Consider the following 20763-nt stretch of genomic DNA (forward strand, 5'->3'; position numbering starts at 1 on the left):
TTCCTTGAATGCATACTTTTCAGCTTTTCATGAACAATCCGCATACATCCGTGCTCATTCACGAGTGAAATGTGCTCAACGTACAATATGTCATGCCTAGGAAAAGGGATCACATAAAGACGCCGACTAAAATACAGGAAACGATCACGAATGAAACACTCGAACAATGCGTGCTGATAAATCATTTGAACACATAGTACTTTCTGTAAGGGTTCCTTGGACCTAGGCTCGAGAGCCAAGATCGGTTCTTCGTGAGGGATCGAATCTTCCTTAGGGGGTTCCTTGGACCTAGGCTCGAGAGCCAAGATCGGTTCTTCTTGAGGGGGTTCTTTGGACCTCGACTCGAGAGCCAAGATCGGTGCTTCGTGATTGATCGTCTCTGCAATGAGGTTAGCTTCACTAGAAAAAGTATCCACTAACACATCATCCTTGTGATCAATCACATCGTGGTCATACAAATCATCATGCTCGTGAGAAATCACATCCTGATCATGCAAACCATGATGCTCGTGAGAAATTACATCTTGATCATCATGCAAATCATCATGCTTGTCATTGTCATGCAATCTATCATGCTTGTCATTATCATTCAAATCATTATGCAAATCATGTAATTCCTGTGTGTCATGCTTGGAAGAAGAAGAGACTGAGAGAGTCTCCTTATCCTGATTCTGTTCATACTGCGCCTGCACAATAGAAAAAAGTCACAAGAACTGTTCATGTGTTGGTCGCTCTTTTCTTTTCTTGCTTTTTTCACACGATCAAATTCTGCTTGTCTTTCTTTGGCTTCCAAGCGTGCTTGCTCGTGTTCACGCTCTGTCACAAACGGGAGCGCATAACAATATAAAATACATTCGGATAAATAGGATTTATCACTTATTACTGAAGCCAGAGGATATAGAGAGAAATAAATAGAGAGAGAGAAAACGCTGGCTGATCTGTTGCCTTATTTATCAGATGGCTGCCCACTTATTAAGTGGGCGGCCGGTGAAACCGGCCTGTTCAATCCAAAAAGGGCGGTAGACTTTACTTTAAACCTTGATTTAGCTTTCACCCATTATTAGTCGTCTATTTTACCTGTACTTTCAAGACACAACAAAGGGGAGAGGGATACAAGCTGCTAGATTGCACCTGTATGAGTAGACGGACACCAGATTGGCCCCTAACTTAGGCGTCCCTTTCGGTATTTCTTTATTGTTCAAAAGAGGGAATAAACGCTGTGGTTCCTACAAGCTGCCCCGCACAAACTCGGCTGAATTTCCACTGTTCCAGCTCGATTTCGGCAGCATAACTGTACTAGAACCCTTCACAGTCAGTGTTCTCACGCATTGGCCGACTTTCCCGACGCATACGGGCACTTTGCAAAACCTGGCGAGAATCTGCAGCACGCTGAATTCTCTGTTTTCAGCCCTGAAAATGCGCCAGATCACCTGTACAACGGTCCCCTTGCGTCCCCGAACCTCCTGGGGGTATTAGGATCCGTTTAGGGCCAAAACCCTAAACCTGCAAAAATACACAGCAGGCTGTAATTCACTGTTTCGGGTTCCGTTTCGCGTGCCGGTCGCATCCGTAGCAAGTCCTCGAGCTCCCGCACCTGTAGGGCTACTTGCCCTTTGAATCGGACGAGATTTCTGGCGTGAAACCTCTCCGAATTCACCTGTACCTGCAGGGGGATTAGCCGCTAGCTAATCCAGTACCTATGCAAGAGGCTCTTGTCTTGGCAATCGCGCATGAACCCACACAACTGTACATTGGTCAAATGAAGAGCCCACTAGAGGGGCATAACATACTGCCAAAGGGGAGAGAGAGGGCAGGGCGTAGCGTGCAGGGTATCACTCCTGGCACCGCACTGTGCATAAGAGGGAAAGCAAGCACTCCATAGCTCTTAACCTGTGACAAAAACTGAAAATGAGGCTCTCCCCTCTTCAAATTCAACACCACTTCTTGTTGCATGAGGCAAGTGCACCAGAATGTGCCACTTGGCCCATTTACAAGCATTTTCCCGTTTCGGGGTTGCTGCCTAAAAATTTCCCAACCGGTTGCCCAGTTGACTTCATGGCAGAGTAAGAAAATGTTCCCTTTGTCATTCCGGAGGTAATGACGTCAACACATTTTCAGGTCCCAAAATAGCAGTTCCCTAAATTTTAGGAGATGCTGCCATTGTATCTTTCTAGGTCATCCGACCCTCTTTGTACACTGCGGCCACATCCAGAACTGAAATGTAGCCTTTGTAGCAAAGGATTCCACTTTGGCTAGTCAATGACCCCACTTGGCTAACCATAGTCCTTGTCCAACCTTAGTGCCCTCTTGCCCTCAGGCCTGGACTCCCTCTGGACAGTTCCACTGTAACCGGCCCGTAGGGCGGTAGGCTTTGGCTTTCACCCGAAATTCTTTACTTTAAACACACACACAGAGCACTTTGCAAAGAGAACCTGCGACGGGAATTAACACTTAATCACACACACGGCTCGGAAGCTAGAATGCTCCGAGCAGACGCCGACAACCTGTAGGCCCCAAAATTGGCGCCCCTTTCGGTATTTCTTTATTCTTTAGGAGGGTAAATTACAAGGTAAGGTCCTGGGAATCCTTCACGTGTATCCACCTAGATACCATTTGATTTGGCCAAATTTCGGCAGCATAACAGCCCCAAAACTTGTGCGAAACCAATTCCCCTGCTGGAACTCGCTTGCACTGTCGTATACCCTCTGATTCCTGTCCAAAAACAGTAAATTCAGCACGCTGTATTTACTGGTTTTTGCCCTGTTTTCAGCCCCAAACAGTCCCCTAACTGTCCTTTGCCAGTGGGGCACGATTCCCAATGATCCTGGCGTCCGTACGGCTGAAAAACAGTGAATTTACAGCGCATACACAGCGCTGATTTTGCACCTGTACGGTGAGGTTATGACCCTCACCAGTGCCTGCTTTGGAGCAGCAGTTAGCTACCCCTGTTCCTGCTCAAGGAGGCTCTTGCCTCAGCACAAAAGCATGAACCCACACAACTGTACATCAGTCAAATGAGTAGCCCTCTTGTGGGGCATCACATAACTGCACGTAGGGGAGAAAGAGAGCAGTGTGTAGTGTGCAGGGCATCACTCCTAGCACCACACTGTACATGAGAGGGAAAGAAAGCACTCCATAGCTCTTAACCTGTGACAGGCTCTCAATGAAGCATCCCCCCAGCATAAATCGAGCGCCCTCTCTTCTACCCTTGACCTGTAATGCATCTGTGAACAAATAGATGCAAAAAGGAGAAGATTTCCATGGCTGCCAAAACCTGCGTATCGTCGAAAACGCAGCAAAACAGCCCTGTAAACACGCATTTGATGCCTTCCAATGCTGAAAATGAGCTCCTTGGACCTAGGCAAAGTCATGGGAAGCTCAAAAATGGAGAGAAATGGCTGAAAATCCAAGTTAACAGCCTCCAAAACTGCTCTCAAAAGTCAGTTACGGGTTCTGTTCTCCCAGACTTGGTAAATTGACCACAAAGTGCCACTTGGCACTCATACATGCAATTTCCCCGCATTGGGCTTCCTGCTTAAAAATCTCTCAACTTGTGCATCAGTTGACTTTGCAGCAGAGTACTAAAATGTTCCCTTGGTCATACCAAAGGTAATGACGCGAACACATTTCACGGGCCAGAATAGCAGTTCCCTAATTTTTAGGAGATGCTTCCGTCGGGCTCCCGCTGGTCTTCTGACCATCTATCCTCATTGGGACCGCATCCAAAAGTGCAATGTGGCCCAACTGTCGGATACTTTCTGTTGGTAGTCCCACCTTGACTTTATGCCTTAATTGAGTTCACTTCCTAGTATCCACCAACTTGCTAAGTGCGACGGGGGGGACCTGTATGATCTTGCTATGAGCCTAGACATCCTCTTACTGTACGAATTCCAGTGCCCACCAACTTCCCGTCTGCGGGTGAAACTACCGTTCACATTGGCCATACAATGTCCGACCATTTGCAACTTCAAAAAGAGGGTCTCAAAAATAAAACAAAAATCATTGGAAGAAACCAACAACTAAGGTTAGCAATTGCCACGTCCTCGTGACATACCCCCCTCTTGAAATCGCAAACGTCCTCGATTGCATACCATAAATACATGCCACTGATGATCTTGTGTTGTTAGCACTCTTTTATCATCGCATGTATCCGCAAGAAAGATTGTCAAAACATATGTACAAATGACTTAATGAGACCTTCATACTTTTGTCAAACTGTACACTGCTGTTGCACTGAATCCATGAGTACATTTGATGTGCTAGCTCTATCATTACCCCTCCTTTGCACACGTTGGGTTGGGGCATAAGTAGGCTGTAACCCAAAGGCCTCAAGGTAAAGCTGCAATACATTTGGTGACTCTGACAGTTCATGCTCTTCCATCCACTTTGCATCCATAGGTGGATAGTTCTTGAACTTCACCATAGCATCTTGCAACCTGTCCCTTAACTTTTACGTATGCAAAAGGCTCTTGCCTCTGCAAACGAGCATAATTCCACAACCTGACGTACCACCCACGACCAAGCAAGCTCAAATTTCAAGATGATTTACCAATGCGTCATAGAATCCAAGCAATCGCCTCAGAGAATCGGCAAGCAGCATGTCACCTAGCAAACCCACATCACTCCCGCAGGAGATCTAGTGGCCAATCTACCACCGTGAGATCTCTCCCTATCTCATCTTGGTTCATACTTGCAAACCCTAAAACGCAGCAGAAAATCAGCCCTAATTTGACCACTTTTTAGCAGGGCGTACATGCGGAATTTCCTGTTTGTCCTGTGAAGAGGAACCCTCTTCCATAATTCCCTTCCCCTTGTCGGCCATAGTGTAATCCCCGTGTTCTTGCACTGTGTGTCTTTACCCTGAACAATCCAGGCTCACTCTTTGAGGAAAAAGTGATTGATATCCCGGCAATGGAACCATGTAACCGGCCCGTAGGGCGGTAGGCTTTGGCTTTCACCCGAAATACTTTACTTTAAACACACACACAGAGCACTTTGCAAAGAGAACCTGCGACGGGAATTAACACTTAATCACACACACGGCTCGGAAGCTAGAATGCTCCGAGCAGACGCCGACAACCTGTAGGCCCCAAAATTGGCGCCCCTTTCGGTATTTCTTTATTCTTTAGGAGGGTAAATTACAAGGTAAGGTCCTGGGAATCCTTCACGTGTATCCACCTAGATACCATTTGATTTGGCCAAATTTCGGCAGCATAACAGCCCCAAAACTTGTGCGAAACCAATTCCCCTGCTGGAACTCGCTTGCACTGTCGTATACCCTCTGATTCCTGTCCAAAAACAGTAAATTCAGCACGCTGTATTTACTGGTTTTTGCCCTGTTTTCAGCCCCAAACAATCCCCTAACTGTCCTTTGCCAGTGGGGCACGATTCCCAATGATCCTGGCGTCCGTACGGCTGAAAAACAGTGAATTTACAGCGCATACACAGCGCTGATTTTGCACCTGTACGGTGAGGTTATGACCCTCACCAGTGCCTGCTTTGGAGCAGCAGTTAGCTACCCCTGTTCCTGCTCAAGGAGGCTCTTGCCTCAGCACAAAAGCATGAACCCACACAACTGTACATCAGTCAAATGAGTAGCCCTCTTGTGGGGCATCACATAACTGTACGTAGGGGAGAAAGAGAGCAGTGTGTAGTGTGCAGGGCATCACTCCTAGCACCACACTGTACATGAGAGGGAAAGAAAGCACTCCATAGCTCTTAACCTGTGACAGGCTCTCAATGAAGCATCCCCCCAGCATAAATCGAGCGCCCTCTCTTCTACCCTTGACCTGTAATGCATCTGTGAACAAATAGATGCAAAAAGGAGAAGATTTCCATGGCTGCCAAAACCTGCGTATCGCTGAAAACGCAGCAAAACAGCCCTGTAAACACGCATTTGATGCCTTCCAATGCTGAAAATGAGCTCCTTGGACCTAGGCAAAGTCATGGGAAGCTCAAAAATGGAGAGAAATGGCTGAAAATCCAAGCTAACAGCCTCCAAAACTGCTCTCAAAAGTCAGTTACGGGTTCTGTTCTCCCAGACTTGGTAAATTGACCACAAAGTGCCACTTGGCACTCATACATGCAATTTCCCCGCATTGGGCTTTCTGCTTAAAAATCTCTCAACTTGTGCATCAGTTGACTTTGCAGCAGAGTACTAAAATGTTCCCTTGGTCATACCGAAGGTAATGACGCGAACACATTTCACGGCCCAGAATAGCAGTTCCCTAATTTTTAGGAGATGCTTCCGTCGGGCTCCCGCTGGTCTTCTGACCATCTATCCTCATTGGGACCGCATCCAAAAGTGCAATGTGGCCCAACTGTCGGATACTTTCTGTTGGTAGTCCCACCTTGACTTTATGCCTTAATTGAGTTCACTTCCTAGTATCCACCAACTTGCTAAGTGCGACGGGGGGGACCTGTATGATCTTGCTATGAGCCTAGACATCCTCTTACTGTACGAATTCCAGTGCCCACCAACTTCCCGTCTGCGGGTGAAACTACCGTTCACATTGGCCATACAATGTCCGACCATTTGCAACTTCAAAAAGAGGGTCTCAAAAATAAAACAAAAATCATTGGAAGAAACCAACAACTAAGGTTAGCAATTGCCACGTCCTCGTGACATCCACACTAGCTATGCAATGTAGGGCAGTTAGATTTCCTGAGGGTTGTTTCCAAAAAGTGAAAGTAAATAGATAATAAGAAAGAAATCAACAAAAAGGATAGATAGTAGTCACACGCTGGTGACACACCCCCCTCTTGAAATCTCAAACGTCCTCGTTTGCATCTATGTCGTACATGCTTACTGTCAACACTGATGTATTCAACACCTGTCAACACATATACGACACATACATGCTCATTGTCAACCCTGGTGTATTCAACACCTCGTCGACTCATGTATTGCCTGCGTGTGAACCCTGTCCCAACGACATAGTGGTAGCTTTGCACTCTGCCATTGCTTTGAGTCACTAACTTTCCAATGACAAAATGGTAGCTGCACATTTTGCCACTGTCTTATAGTACACGTTGGATCCCGTAACACTTTCGAGCATACCCAAACCGACAGTTTAAGAATGCAGTTACACATGTACTCTTCAATAGAAGCAATCACTGTATCCTTGACAAACTGACAAGAAATACTCACTTCTATAGCACTAACCAAACTTTTGGACATTCCATAAGAGCAATTGCCAAACTGACAATCTGTACAGCTCTAACATTCATGTAACAGGTATTTCATTTGAGCTCACTTTAAATACCTTGTACATCATTTGTTTCAGAAGCCATTGTCACACTGACAATCCATTTAGCTTTGAAACTCAAGGGGTCAAGGTAGGTTGCAAATCGAAGGCTTCCAGGTAAAGTGATAACACAGTTGGTGACTCTGCAAGTTCACCTTCTTCCATCCACTTAGCATCCATTGGTGGATAGTTTCTGAACTTTACCAAGTAACGCCTAGCAACCTTGCCTTTCACTTTCCTTTCTTTGTGTGCCAAAATCTGTTCAGGGACCAAGATCTCGTCAAGTTCCTCGACTTCCGGCTGATCTTCAGCTGGCATATCTTCTGGCACATCACCCACATAGGGTCTGAGAAGACTCACATGAAACGCATTGTGAATCTTCCAACTGTCAGGCAATTTCAGCCTATATGCAACATCACTGATTATGTCGCATACTTGAAAAGGCCCATAGTAACGCATGCTGAGCTTTGGAAACAGTCTTTCCTTGCCCTTCATCTTCTTTAATCTTGCCTTTTCAAAGCGTAAAAGCACCCAATCACCAAGTGAATATACCACTTCACGACGGTGACGATCAACTGCTTTCTTTTGTTTTGCCTGAGTCCTTTCTAAGGCCACTTTGACGTTCTTGTACATTTCATCCATGTCCTAAACATACTTATCTGCTTCAAATATCTTGTCCTTTGTATGCAGTATGGGAAGAACTTTCTTGCCACCTTCAACTATCTCAAAGGGTGCCTTGCGAGTTGATGAATGCACTGTATTATTGTATGCATACTCCACCAATGGCAAATACTGCTCCCACTTTCCTTTATGCTCTGACACATAGCACTTCAGCAGATCTAGGACAGTAGAATTTGCCTCTTCTGACTGCCCATCTGTTTGAGGATGAAATGACGAAGAGAATTTGAGCGTGGTGCCCATATTCTCAAACAAGCCTCTCCAGAACAAACTTGTCATGCGTGGATCACGGTCGCTAACAATCGACTGTGGCATGCCATGATACTTGCAAATATTGCTCATAAACAAGCGTGCCATCTGATCGGGCTTTATCTTCTTCCTGACAGGAATAAAATGAGCCTGTTTGCTGAATCTGCAAATAATGGTCCAAATACCATCGTTTCCTGTCTGCGTTCTCGGAAGATCAAAGATAAAATCCATAGCAATACTTTCCCATGGTTTATCTGGAATAGGTAGTGGTTGCAATAACGCTGGTGCCTTTTGCCTGTCAAACTTGACCTTTTGGCATATTAGGCATTCTCGCACAAAGGCATCCACATCTCTTCTCAATGTAGGCCAATAGAAGAATGTCTCAACCGCTTTAACTGTAGCATCGATACCGCGATGGCCTGCATACGGTGGGACATGACTCTCTTCCATAACTTTGCGTCGCAATGGCTTTGTGACACACAATCTGCCATGCATCATCATGAACCCGTCTTTAAGAAGATAGTGTTCATGACGTTGTCCATCCATTAGCTGCTCGAAGACCCTTGCAAAATCTTCATCATTTGCATACTGTTCTCTCATATCATCAAGTTCATGATGATAAGGAATTGACACAGCTGAAATTTGTGGCTTCCTTGACAAGGCATCAGCCACAACGTTCTTCTTGCCTTCCACATGCACAATCTGAAAATGGAACATGGACAAGATATTTGCCCATCGCATATGCTTCTCAGATAACTTTGTCTGTGTTAAGAAGTATCGCAAGGTCTGATGGTCCGTTTGGACAACGAAATCTGCACCTAGCAAGTAGTGTTTCCAACTTAAGAGCGCATGAATCACAGCCAGTAACTCTTTCTCATAGACCTGCATGGTCATCTTTGGCCCTTGCAAAATTCTGCTCTCATAGGCTACTACCCTGCCATCTTGCATTAGCACTGCACCAATGCTACTACCGCAGGCGTCACACTGGACCACAAATGACTTCCTAAGATCTGGCAACACAATGACTGGATCCGAAGTCATCTTTTCCTTTTAGAGATTAAAAGCTGAAATCTCTTTCTGTGTCCATCTAAAGGTGACTGCTTTCTTTTGAAGAGCATGTAAAGGTGAAGCAATCTCAACGAAATTTCGGATAAACCTTCTGTAATAGGAGCATAGTCCCAAAAAGCTTCGGACATCATGCACCGTCTTCAAATTTGGCCATGACTTGATCGCTTCAACTTTTGCAGGATCCATTCTGACACCATCCTTTGAGACAATGTGTCCCAGAAAGTGAATCTCTTCCAGAAAAAACTCACTTTTCTTTGCATTGATGAGCAACCTATGACTGCATAGCTCTTTGAACACAATGGCCAAGTGATGCCTATGCTCCTCTTCATTCTTTGAGTAGACTATCATGTCATCAAAGAATGTACCAACAAACTGCTGGTGTGGACGGAAAATTCTGTCCATCATCCTATTGAACGTAGCAGGAGCATTTGTGAGACCAAAGGGCATGACTAAAAATTCGTAAAGGCCAAACGTTGTTCTAAAAGCAATCTTGTGCACATCCTCTGATCTAATGCGGATCTGATGGTACCCACTCTTTAGATCTATCCTGCTAAACATAGCTGCTGCTTCTAATTTGTCCATAATATCATCAATTCTAGGTATAGGGAACCTATTCTTGATGGTATTCTTGTTCAGTGCACGGTAGTCGATGCACATACGCCATGAGCCATCCTTTTTCTGCACCAACAACACTGGAGAACAGAATGGAGATGAACTGGGCTGAATCAGCCCCTTTTCTAACAACTCCTGTACTTGGCCCATTATCTCTTTCTGCTGAGCCGCACTAACCCTGTACGGAGGCTTATTTGGTGGGCTACTGCCTGGCACCAAATCTATCGCATGGTCCTCGGGTCTCTCTGGCGGTAATTGAGACAGTAATGAATCGGAGAAACAATCACTATACTGTTGTAAAAACATTGACCTTTCTTTATCTAGCACAGATAAATTTGATTCATCACAATCTAACACTTCACGTGCAAAAACCAAGTACGCAGAAAGATGCTTTTTCATTACAGAAGTAATAGCAGAAGCTGATACAGTAGGAATAGACTCCCCTTTAAGCTTTACATCCAGAATGTGAGTCTTTCCCCTGCTCTGTACAGTGATCTTTTTGTTGTAGGCATCCATGATTCCCTGTACACGAAACAACCAAGGAATACCTAGCAACACATCACATCCGTCCAGTGGCATGATGTAAAATTCTTCAGCATCTACATAGGACTGGATATGCTTTCCAATGATGGGTGTCACAGCCTTTGTATGGCTAGGACATGCCAAACCTGCCTCTGCTGTATACCCCATCTCTTCAGGTCTGATTCCCAACTTTGAAGCCAATTCTGGGGAAATGAAGTTGGCTTTGGCACCTGGATCAAAGAAGATAAGCACTGTTTGATCCCTGACCTTTCCCCATGCTCTGCAAAGCTCACTTGCATCTGAATTTGGCTTGTCGCCCACCATATCTGGCAGTAGACCAGCCATGGGCTTCTTTCCTTTCTTTTCTTCCTTGTCATCAGAATCAGCTGGCCTTTTCTTTGTAGGACAGTTGTAAGCAATGTGGCCAGGCTGCTCACATATAAAGCATTTGTTCTCTGTCCTTAGGACCTTCTTTTGCTCTTCTGACTTGCGAGGAAAACGTCTCTTCCATTTCTTTGCTGGTCCCTTTTCTGATTCAGCCGTAGCTTTATCTTTCCCTGCGTTGGCCGACTCCTGAGTCCCTTTAGGAGCCTCATTGGGAACGTGCTTCTTGGCTGAATTTTTCTTGCCTGATCCTGGCTTGACGCCAGTGTTAAATTCACAATCTTCTCCCTTGAGCAAACCATTGCCAGTGTTTGCTACCTCGATGAGCTGCGTCAAAGTAGTGACTTTTGTCTTTGTGCAGTACTTTCTTAATCCTTTAGGTAGGCCACAACAGTATTTTTCAATCTGTTCTGTCAATGGCACAAACCTATAGGAAGTTACTGGAAGTAGAGCTTTCCAAAACTTTCGATTGTAATCATCCAGATTTCTGCAAGTGGCAGCATTTAGCTGGTGCCATTCTGTCATGACATCTGCTTCAAAGTCATCAGATAACCATGCTGCTGCAAAAATCTGTTTGAAGTAAATCCATGTGGACGGAGCTTGCCCTTGAAGCAATAAAGTTGTCCACCATTGTCCCGCATTCCCTGTCAAGAAAGTGGCTGCCTTGCGGACCTTTGAAGCCTCTGTAAAATTTCCCCCTGCATAGGCCTTGTCAAACTGCTGGAGGAATGAAAGAGCCTTCTTCCTGTCATCAAACCCTGTAAAGGTCGTGAAAGTCACACCTTTGCCGCCTTCTTTGTACGGAGTTGGCCTCTCCAGCGGCGTTAAATTGTCATATGGAAGTGACTGAAACATGGGAACACTATTAGGGTTCATCTGTGTTCCTTGGCCGCTATTAACTTGACCTGGAAATGCCATATTTGGCTGCTGATTTGTAATTCCAGCCATACCAAAATTTGCCTGTGGCATCCCCAATTGGCCCTGAGTGCTCTGAAACCCTGCTTGCATACCCATGACACTGTACATGGGGTTAGGCATCATCGTTTGAGCACCCCCAAACACTGTTCCTGGCGTGTAAAACTGATTTCCAGGTGCATGACCAGCCATGCTCTGGAATACCGATCCACCTCCAAAGTAGCCAGGGTGTACTGAAGGTGGTGGGAAGACCTGTTGCATAGCCTGTAGGTTGCTTCCCTGCCCATTAGAACCAGCTATAGGCTGCTGAAAGGTGGCAAGCTGAACTGGTACAGCTTGAAAGACTTGCATCTCAGCCACCTGTTCTTGCATTTTAGGCATAGGTTGTGGAGACTGCATGTTCTCCGTTAAGTGTACAGGTGTCTCCATTGACTGTGCAGTATGAATCACCTGTGCTCGAGCCTTAACAGGCTTTTGAATATGATCCAGTGACCCAACTTGCTGAGACGGAACAGGAGGTTGCAGAAAGGCTAAAAACCTCGGATTCTGCATTACTTGTGTGAACATAGCCACAGCAGTAGCCAACTGGGTCCTGAATATATCGTCATCTGTCTGTGGTGGTCTTGAGGACTCACCCACTTCATGTGTCTGTTGACCCTATGAAGAGGAAACCTCTTCAGTCACATCATCTGGTCTGTCAGCCATAATTGCAATTCCTTGTATCTGGTCTATGATCCCCTGTGTCTTCAAGCCCAAAACTGACCAAGGCTCACTTCTATGAGAAAAAGTGATTTAATCCCGTCGATGGAACCATGAAACCGGCCTGTTCAATCCAAAAAGGGCGGTAGACTTTACTTTAAACCTTGATTTAGCTTTCACCCATTATTAGTCGTCTATTTTACCTGTACTTTCAAGACACAACAAAGGGGAGAGGGATACAGGCTGCTAGATTGCACCTGTATGAGTAGACTGACACCAGATTGGCCCCTAACTTAGGCGCCCCTTTCGGTATTTCTTTATTGTTCAAAAGAGGGAATAAACGTTGTGGTTCCTACAAGCTGCCCCGCACAAACTCGACTGAATTTCCACTGTTCCAGCTCGATTTTGGCAGCATAACTGTACTAGAACCCTTCACAGTCAGTGTTCCCACGCATTGGCCGACTTTCCCGACGCATACGGGCACTTTGCAAAACCTGGCGAGAATCTGCAGCACGCTGAATTCTCTGTTTTCAGCCCTGAAAATGCGCCAGATCACCTGTACAGCGGTCCCCTTGCGTCCCCGAACCTCCTGGGGGTATTAGGGTCCGTTTAGGGCCAAAACCCTAAACCTGCAAAAATACACAGCAGGCTGTAATTCACTGTTTCGGGTTCCGTTTCGCGTGCCGGTCGCATCCGTAGCAAGTCCTCGAGCTCCCGCACCTGTAGGGCTACTTGCCCTTTGAATCGGACGAGATTTCTGGCGTGAAACCTCTCCGAATTCACCTGTACCTGCGGGGGGATTAGCCGCTAGCTAATCCAGTACCTGTGCAAGAGGCTCTTGCCTCGGCAATCGCGCATGAACCCACACAACTGTACATTGGTCAAATGAAGAGCCCACTAGAGGGGCATAACATACTGCCAAAGGGGAGTGAGAGGGCAGTGCGTAGCGTGCAGGGCATCACTCCTGGCACCGCACTGTGCATAAGAGGGAAAGCAAGCACTCCATAGCTCTTAACCTGTGACAAAAACTGAAAATGAGGCTCTCCCCTCTTCAAATTCAGCGCCACTTCTTGTTGCATGAGGCAAGTGCACCAGAATGTGCCACTTGGCACATTTACAAGCATTTTCCCGTTTCGGGGTTGCCGCCTAAAAATATCCCAACCGGTTGCCCAGTTGACTTCACGGCAGAGTAAGAAAATGTTCCCTTTGTCATTCCGGAGGTAATGACGTCAACACATTTTCCGGTCCCAAAATAGCAGTTCCCTAAATTTTAGGAGATGCTGCCATTGTATCTTTCTAGGTCATCCGACCCTCTTTGTACACTGCGGCCACATCCAGAACTGAAATGTAGCCTCTGTAGCAAAGGATTCCACTTTGGCTAGTCAATGACCCCCCTTGGCTAACCATAGTCCTTGTCCAACCTTAGTGCTCTCTTGCCCTCAGGCCTGGACTCCCTCTGGACAGTTCCACACTAGCTATGCAATGTAGGGCAGTTAGATTTCCCGAGGGGTGTTTCCAAAAAGTGAAAGTAAATAGATAATAAGAAAGAAATCAACAAAAAGGATAGATAGTAGTCACACGCTGGTGACAGCCGGCGTATTTTAAAAACAGTCTGAATCTGCCCAAAAACTCAATAAAACCTTATAAGTTAAAAACAATGCTTTCACAGCACTTCCCAGGCGTCCCCGGATGCAATCACATGCACAGTTGCAATGCAGACATAGACTTCCTCGCGGGAAAGCATCTGGTTTCCCGAAAAGCAATCCCGCTTTCTCAAAAAGCATCTTTTTTCCTCAAAGTTTCCTCTGAACCCATCTTCATTCAAGTGCTTGCTTTTTCCTTGTGCACAATTCTAACACAGTTCGGAATTTCCTCCCGACTATGGATATTCCCTTTCCGATGCACCCGTCACCCACCTTGTGACGCATCAGGAATACCCATCACCTAGTCCTTTCCTACCGAACTTACGGTACAATCTCTTTCACGATGCTCTATGTCACCCATCCTATGACACATCAGAGATGTCCGTTCCTGGATGGTCGGGTACTTCTTTCCAATGCTCCCTGTCACCCATCCGATGTGACGCATCAGAAGTACCCGTTCCTGGTGGCCTTACAGATATTCCCTTTCATAGTGCTCCCGTCATTACTCTGAATGACGCACTAGGAATATTCTGTACTCGGATGTCTCCAGTGAGAAAAACCCTCTCACTTAAAATTCCAATAATTCATTTAGAATTATTTTTCCTTGGTGTTCCAAGCGAGAAAACCCTCTGACTTATAAATCCAATAATTCATTTAGAATTATTTTTCTGTCAGATAAAGCCAATTTGGCAACACGCTCTATGGTTGCCATTCCTTCTTCGTATTCACGATCTATGGTTGCCCTTTGTTCTTCGTAGGCCTTTCTTTCTGCTTCTCTTTTTGCTTTTCTTTCTTCGCGTTCTAACTGTCTTTCCATAAACAATTGCTCCAACTCCTCCATAGGAATTAGTGCAATCCTTGGCGTAGATGGGGGAGGGGGAGGGTCGGAAAAATCTCCTGGTGGGGAAAATTCTTCTTCGTCTCTCTCATGCTCATCACCTCCAAGCGAAATATCCATTCCGCTTCGAGTGATGACCATCCACTGAAGTCTTGGGTTCTTAAGTTCATGAGGAACTTGGGTTCTTGCGGGTCTTGGGTTCTTGAGGTTCTTCTTTCGCTTGCAATGTGTGTTAGAGAAGGATCTTCGCTTCACCCGAGTTTTGCTCTTTTCTGCGGGCGCACCCATTGGCGGCCTTGCGCTCACACCAAGGTTGCTTTTTCCCACCTCACGTCGATTGGCCGGCCGCTAAGTGCACGGTCCGCTCTCAATGAGTGAAAAGAGGCACAAGGGGAGGCTGGACAAGCCCTTTTTTCTTGGGTTTCCTGTCACTCTTCAAAAACACGATTAGGAATTGACACGCCCAAGTGAATTTGGGTTCGTGCGACCTCAACAAGCAAAAAAAATTCTATGGTTGTGGTTCTTTCCTTGTGTTATACAGAACACTTCCAAAGCTCTGATACCAATGTAAGGTGTAGTGGAATGAAAGATGAAGTTTGCTCAAGATGAGTGCTCCGAACTGTGCTCAAGGTTCCTTTTTCTTATGGAAGGGAGAGCCTTCCATTCTTAGTGAGAGAGTGCAATGAACATAACAAAAGTGAATGGACACTATGCGTGAAGGTGTATGAGACCGAGAGATAGAGAGAGAAGAGAATACGACACCAGAATGTTGTCAAACCCTCCTCCGAAGGCCCCACTCTCTATGGTGAGAGCGGTCTACTATTGATTGCACAAATCTCTACAATGCTTTGACTTGCCGACGATGTCGACGACAATGAGGACGACGACGAGACGAGCTGAAATTTCAAACGCTAACTTCTGAAATTTGCAAATCTTTATCTGCTGAATTCTGACTCTATGTTGGTGACGAGGTCGATGACGACGGTACGACGATGACGCTCTGAAAACGCAGATGCTGAAATCTGCGTTTTCCGGGCTGAAACTACAAATTTCGATGGATCTGACCGTGCAGCGAGGATCTGTTGCGGAAAGGGGCTACGAGGTTCGGGACTTGTTCTGTTGTGTCTAAGGACTGAAGACTGAAAACGCTGGTCCTAGGGCTGATTCCGTTGCGAAGATCTGCAAAAACGTTGAGGTGTCTTGCAGATGCAAAACGCTAGGGCTGAAAATCTTCTGCTGCAGTGGAAATCTGCTGACTGCTGTAGAAACTGCTAACGCTAGGGGATCTGCTGTCTTGTGGTCGCCGGGGCTGCTCTGCAATGCAAAAACGCCAAGGCTGATCTGGAACTGGAAACGCCAGCCTCTGCTGTTGGGCAAAAACGCGAGGCCCCTGTGATGGTCCTGCTGAGAAGTTGCCAAGGTGCTTCTGTTGCCTCTTCTGCCAGAAAGTGCTAGCGCTAGGTTTCTATTTATACAAACTTAGCAAAATTGCCCTACCTACTTTCCAACAAAAGTCACTTAAAAATAATAAGTGAAAAATGTAAAAAATAGGAAAAATAGGTCTATGCACTGTAAAAATGCTACTGATGGGATCTGACTGGAATCTGATGGTCATGCTGTGTGCAACCAGAGGATATGCATCCAACATAAGTGTCTGGACATGCGCGGTCTGTGAAGAGACTCACAAAAGTGCCATATCACTTCCTATTCTAATCTGACTTGATTGAACTGAACCCTGGTCATGCTGTAGCTTGTCCATGGACACATAAGGTTGGATGTGTCACGTGACATCTTACTATACGAATTCCAGTGCCGACCAACTTCCTGTCTACGGGTGAAACTACCGTTCACATTGGCCATACAATGTGCGACCATTTGCAACTTCAAAAAGAGGGTCTCAAAAATAAAACAAAAATCATTGGAAAGAAACCAACAACTAAGGTTAGCGGTTGCCACGTCCTCGTGACATAGTTAATAGTTGCCACGTCCTCGTGACAGTGTAAGCTTATCCAACAGATTGTCTACTTCAGCCCACGGCTCATCATCACTATTCGGAGGCTCATCATGGCCATTGGTGTCTTCTTCATTAGTGACTTCAGCCTCGACCTTTTCCTCAATTTCTTCATACTCCTCTCGATGGTTGATATCCTTGAAAGGTCTCCATAGCCACTGAAAATTGCTCTCCGATCTGATCGGCTTACCCTTAGAAGAGCATTAGCTGTGCACTGATACTGTTGTAATCGGTTGGAGCAATCGTTGAATGACAGCAAAACAGAAATTTCAACACAAGGGAGAGAGTGGAAGACAAGAATATTCAGCGAAACTATAGGTTTGTTTTTCATTTTTTGGATTTCTATTCAAGTGCATGAAAGCAACCTGTGGATACGAATGTTCTAGGTTCTACACAATCTTGCGATTGTTAAAGTTTATGTGTTTACATGCAAGTAGATCTCTTACCTGTGAATCATGTGCTTACTGTAGAAAGGCTCATAGACGATGTCAACAGTATTTTATTTGCAAAGTTTGGGAAACAGTGGGACTCGAGAGGACTAGCGAACAGGCTTGGCAAGCAACCGTTGGATGCAGCCAGAATATTAGTTAAAGATTTTGAGCTGCCCTGCTCAGCGGAAGAATACCTGGAATTGAGTACACCGATGTTTAGGGAAAGGTATCATAAACTTCGACTACTGAATCCCAGCACTTAGAAGCTGATTTCTAGGAAAGGATATGAAATTTTGGCTATTTAATTCTAACATATGATCTCAGATCAAAAGGATGATTTTTTCTCTTGTGTTTTTGGGATTTGCAAGATGGTCTATGGCTCGACGTCTTCCAGGTGCTTCCCGTCTTGTCAAGCATTTGCATGCACACATGATACCCATCTCTTTGGCATCCAATTCACCAAAAGCCAATATTCTTGGGAAACTCAGTCATCAGCCTGGTTGCCTTTTATCCTCTTATTCTCATGGAATTGCAAGCCAGTGAGCTCTCTAGCACTATGGTATGGTTTCTTATGTAAGATTAGCTTTTCAGGATGGAAAGACTTTTTCAAGGTGATAATTGGCGGTGATGAAGTCAAGCAGGGAAAGCCAGACCCAGAAATGTGAGTGTTTTATGGAGCGCTTTAGCAAGTCAGATAAATGCAGGCTTTATGTGATGAGGGAGTGTGGACATTGTGACCTGGCTACAGATACACAACAGTTGCAAATCAATTAGGAGTTGAGCCTGACAGATGTCTCGTGATTGAGGATTCACCGTAAGCTTTCTTGTTTCAATTTTAATCTGATTTAAAAGGCTATATATATGTTTTAAGAAGTAGATGTAATCTAATCTCTTTCCTAGCAGAACTGGGGTGATGGCAGGAAAAGCAGCGGGTATGAAGGTAGTAGCTGTCCCATCTTTACGGAAGAAGGATTTTAGGGATCAGTACAAGATAGCTGATCTTGTGTTGAGTTCCCTTCTTGATTTTAAGCCAGAAACTTGGGGCCTCCCTTGTTTCCAGGATTGTAAGCAAGCTCTGGGTCTAGCACTCTAGTTTTAAGTCATCAATGTTATGTCAGTGAAATGTCAAGTTTGCCTGTTTATTTCATAGTTCCATTGAGATTTTTTCTGTGGGTGCCTGTACACGTAGGGGTTTGCAATGCTCTGCCTATTGAGCCATGGTATGTGGGTGGTCCTGTAATCAAAGGGTTTGGCCGTGGCTCAAAGGTCCTTGGAATTCCTACTGGTATGTTCATGTAAGTGAGCTACTTTGATAGGACCACTTATTGAAGTTGATAAAAGAAGAAGTTAGTGATGTATAACTCGTAGGTTATGGATGTAGACTCTCTGAAATTAGTGTTTTTGCAGCTAATCTACCAACGGCAGCGTTTACAAAGGTTCTCTCAGAATGTGTTTGTGGCATCTACTTAGGGTGGGCTGGCCTCTCTAATCGAGGAGTTTTCAAGATGGTTATGAGTGTTGGATGGAATCCTTACTTTGACAATGACGAGAAGACTGTGGTAAGATCTCTTCATGCAAGCATTTGATGCACATACATGTGCGGCTCTACGATTCTGATCGGTGTGACTTTGTGCTTTGACAATTATGTATTGACTAGAAAAGTAAGTCTCTACTGATGATAGCCTCTCTCCATTCCCCCCCCCCCCCCCCCCCCCCGCTCCTTTTTAGTATTCTTTGTTTTTGTTTTTTGCCTTCTAATAAATAAAACAGTAGTAAATTAACAAAATCAATGAAAAATTAAACGTCTGAAATTAAACATGCATATTTGTGTATGTATGTGTGCATGCATATATGTGTGGGTGGCTATAAATGGAAATTTATTGTTCGAGTAAAGAGGCTGTCCATCACTTGAAACATTTTCTGGAAACAGATTTTGATTATGCTTGTATAAACACTAGTGCTTGTTGAGTGGGTTTTGTCAATTACATTTTCTAGTCATTGTGTAATAGAGTTGTATCAATTGCTTGGAGACACCTCTCCTTAAGGCATTGTTGGAACTAAGTGAATTGTTGTAGGAACCTTGGCTTTTGCATGAATTTCCAGAGGACTTCTATGGAGACGAGCTTCGTTTGGTTGTCGTTGGCTACATTCGCCAAGAGGTTCGTAGACTACTGGATGAGTTTCAAGTTTTTAAGGTTGTTAACGATAGCTGTATCAATTGCTTTGAAATGTAGGCGAACTTTCCCTCACTTCAAGCTTTAATCGAGCGAATCCGTGAAGATGGTCGTATAGCCGAATGTGCTCTTGATGTTGCTCCATATTCAGATTACCAAAGGGATTCATTCCTAACGACGCCCCTGCTGAAGAAGGATGGGGAAGTTTAAGGTCTAATTCACTGTTATGTCGATAAGCATTGTCTACAATCTATCATAATAAGAACATTCATTCAAGTTGGCATCCCTCTTGCGATAAAATTGTGAACAATCGTCAATATAGCATTTTTAAAACATTTTTTTGGTTTAACTGAGTTCCATACAGAACACACAAAAATAAGATTTTGTGAGGATCTTTTGAGAACTATACATGGCATCATGCTAGGATGATACATGGGTGGAAATTGAGATGAAGGAGACTGTTTCAAGTGGTCTTGGAAAGTTTTGAGAATGGCATCAAATCTTGGTCTTATTTTTGGTAGAGAATAGAAGGCTTAGCGCTACATCTTAAATGACACACTTACACACATGCACTTTCATAAATTAGAAAATACATTGTCACATTCATATTGCATCCTTCTAAGCTTCAAGTTTTGTGTGTGTGTCGGGCATTCATGGATATTAGCAAGCCTCCAACCAATTCAAGGAAATTAGAAAACCACTAACTTGCTTGCTCTTCATGGCTATGGTAACCCTCGGCCTCGATGGTCCTATCCTTGAAACCCCATCTTACATTAAAAAATCACATCTATTGGAGGGGCCCATATGAAGGCGTGGATATTATGCGCGGTGTTTAGTTGGAGCACTCTCTAGGTCTTTAAAATATGATGAAGTATTGTGTTGAAGGGCTTCTAAGGCAAACACCATAGAGCTGATCACCATCGATAGCTTCATAAGCCGGTTTGTTTCCACTACAAAAGCTTCATCGTGCAAGGGATTTCCATGGCCCTATATGTGTACAGATCTCTCTCTCTCTCTCTCTCTCTCTCTGTGTGTGTGTGTGTGTGTGTGTGTGTGGATGCACATCAACGATTTTATTTTAGGTTGCTTAGGTTTCATGTCCAAATTGACACGTTTGGCCCGTGCATTAAACCGTGTTTGACATGTAAATATGTGTAGCAAGCAAGGATTTGGTGGTTTCCATAACAACAAATGTTTTTGTCTCACGCTATGCACTTTCAAAGTGAAACTTTAGGAATCTTTAAAGGGACAATGTTAACATGGTTTCGATTGAAAACAGACCTCCGAAAGAA

The 20763-nt window shown here is 44.8% G+C and overlaps 1 protein-coding gene across 3 annotated transcripts in view; it reads left to right on the forward strand.

Moving 5' to 3' along the window:
* The window catches only part of FMN/FHY (riboflavin kinase/FMN hydrolase), an 80999-nt gene extending 61059 nt beyond the window's left edge, over nt 1–19940 (forward strand). Inside the window, exons 2-10 of one of the 3 annotated variants that reach the window (XM_086490542.1) lie at nt 17337–17523; nt 17666–17796; nt 17889–17958; nt 18046–18111; nt 18201–18361; nt 18487–18582; nt 18705–18856; nt 19373–19456; nt 19532–19940. In XM_086490542.1, the coding sequence (XP_086346668.1) occupies nt 17337–17523; nt 17666–17796; nt 17889–17958; nt 18046–18111; nt 18201–18361; nt 18487–18582; nt 18705–18856; nt 19373–19456; nt 19532–19681 (1097 nt within the window). In that variant the 3' untranslated portion in view covers nt 19682–19940. Of the gene's footprint in view, nt 1–17293; nt 17524–17665; nt 17797–17888; nt 17959–18045; nt 18112–18200; nt 18362–18486; nt 18583–18704; nt 18857–19372; nt 19457–19531 lie in introns of those variants that run through there. The other 2 variants (XM_086490556.1, XM_086490550.1) reach the window with 2 other exon arrangements.
* The last annotated feature ends 823 nt before the right edge of the window (nt 19941–20763 follow it).

This window comes from Adiantum capillus-veneris, chromosome 2 (assembly GCF_014529385.1).
Source record: "Adiantum capillus-veneris isolate H3 chromosome 2, ASM1452938v2, whole genome shotgun sequence".
NCBI lineage: Eukaryota > Viridiplantae > Streptophyta > Polypodiopsida > Polypodiales > Pteridaceae > Adiantum > Adiantum capillus-veneris.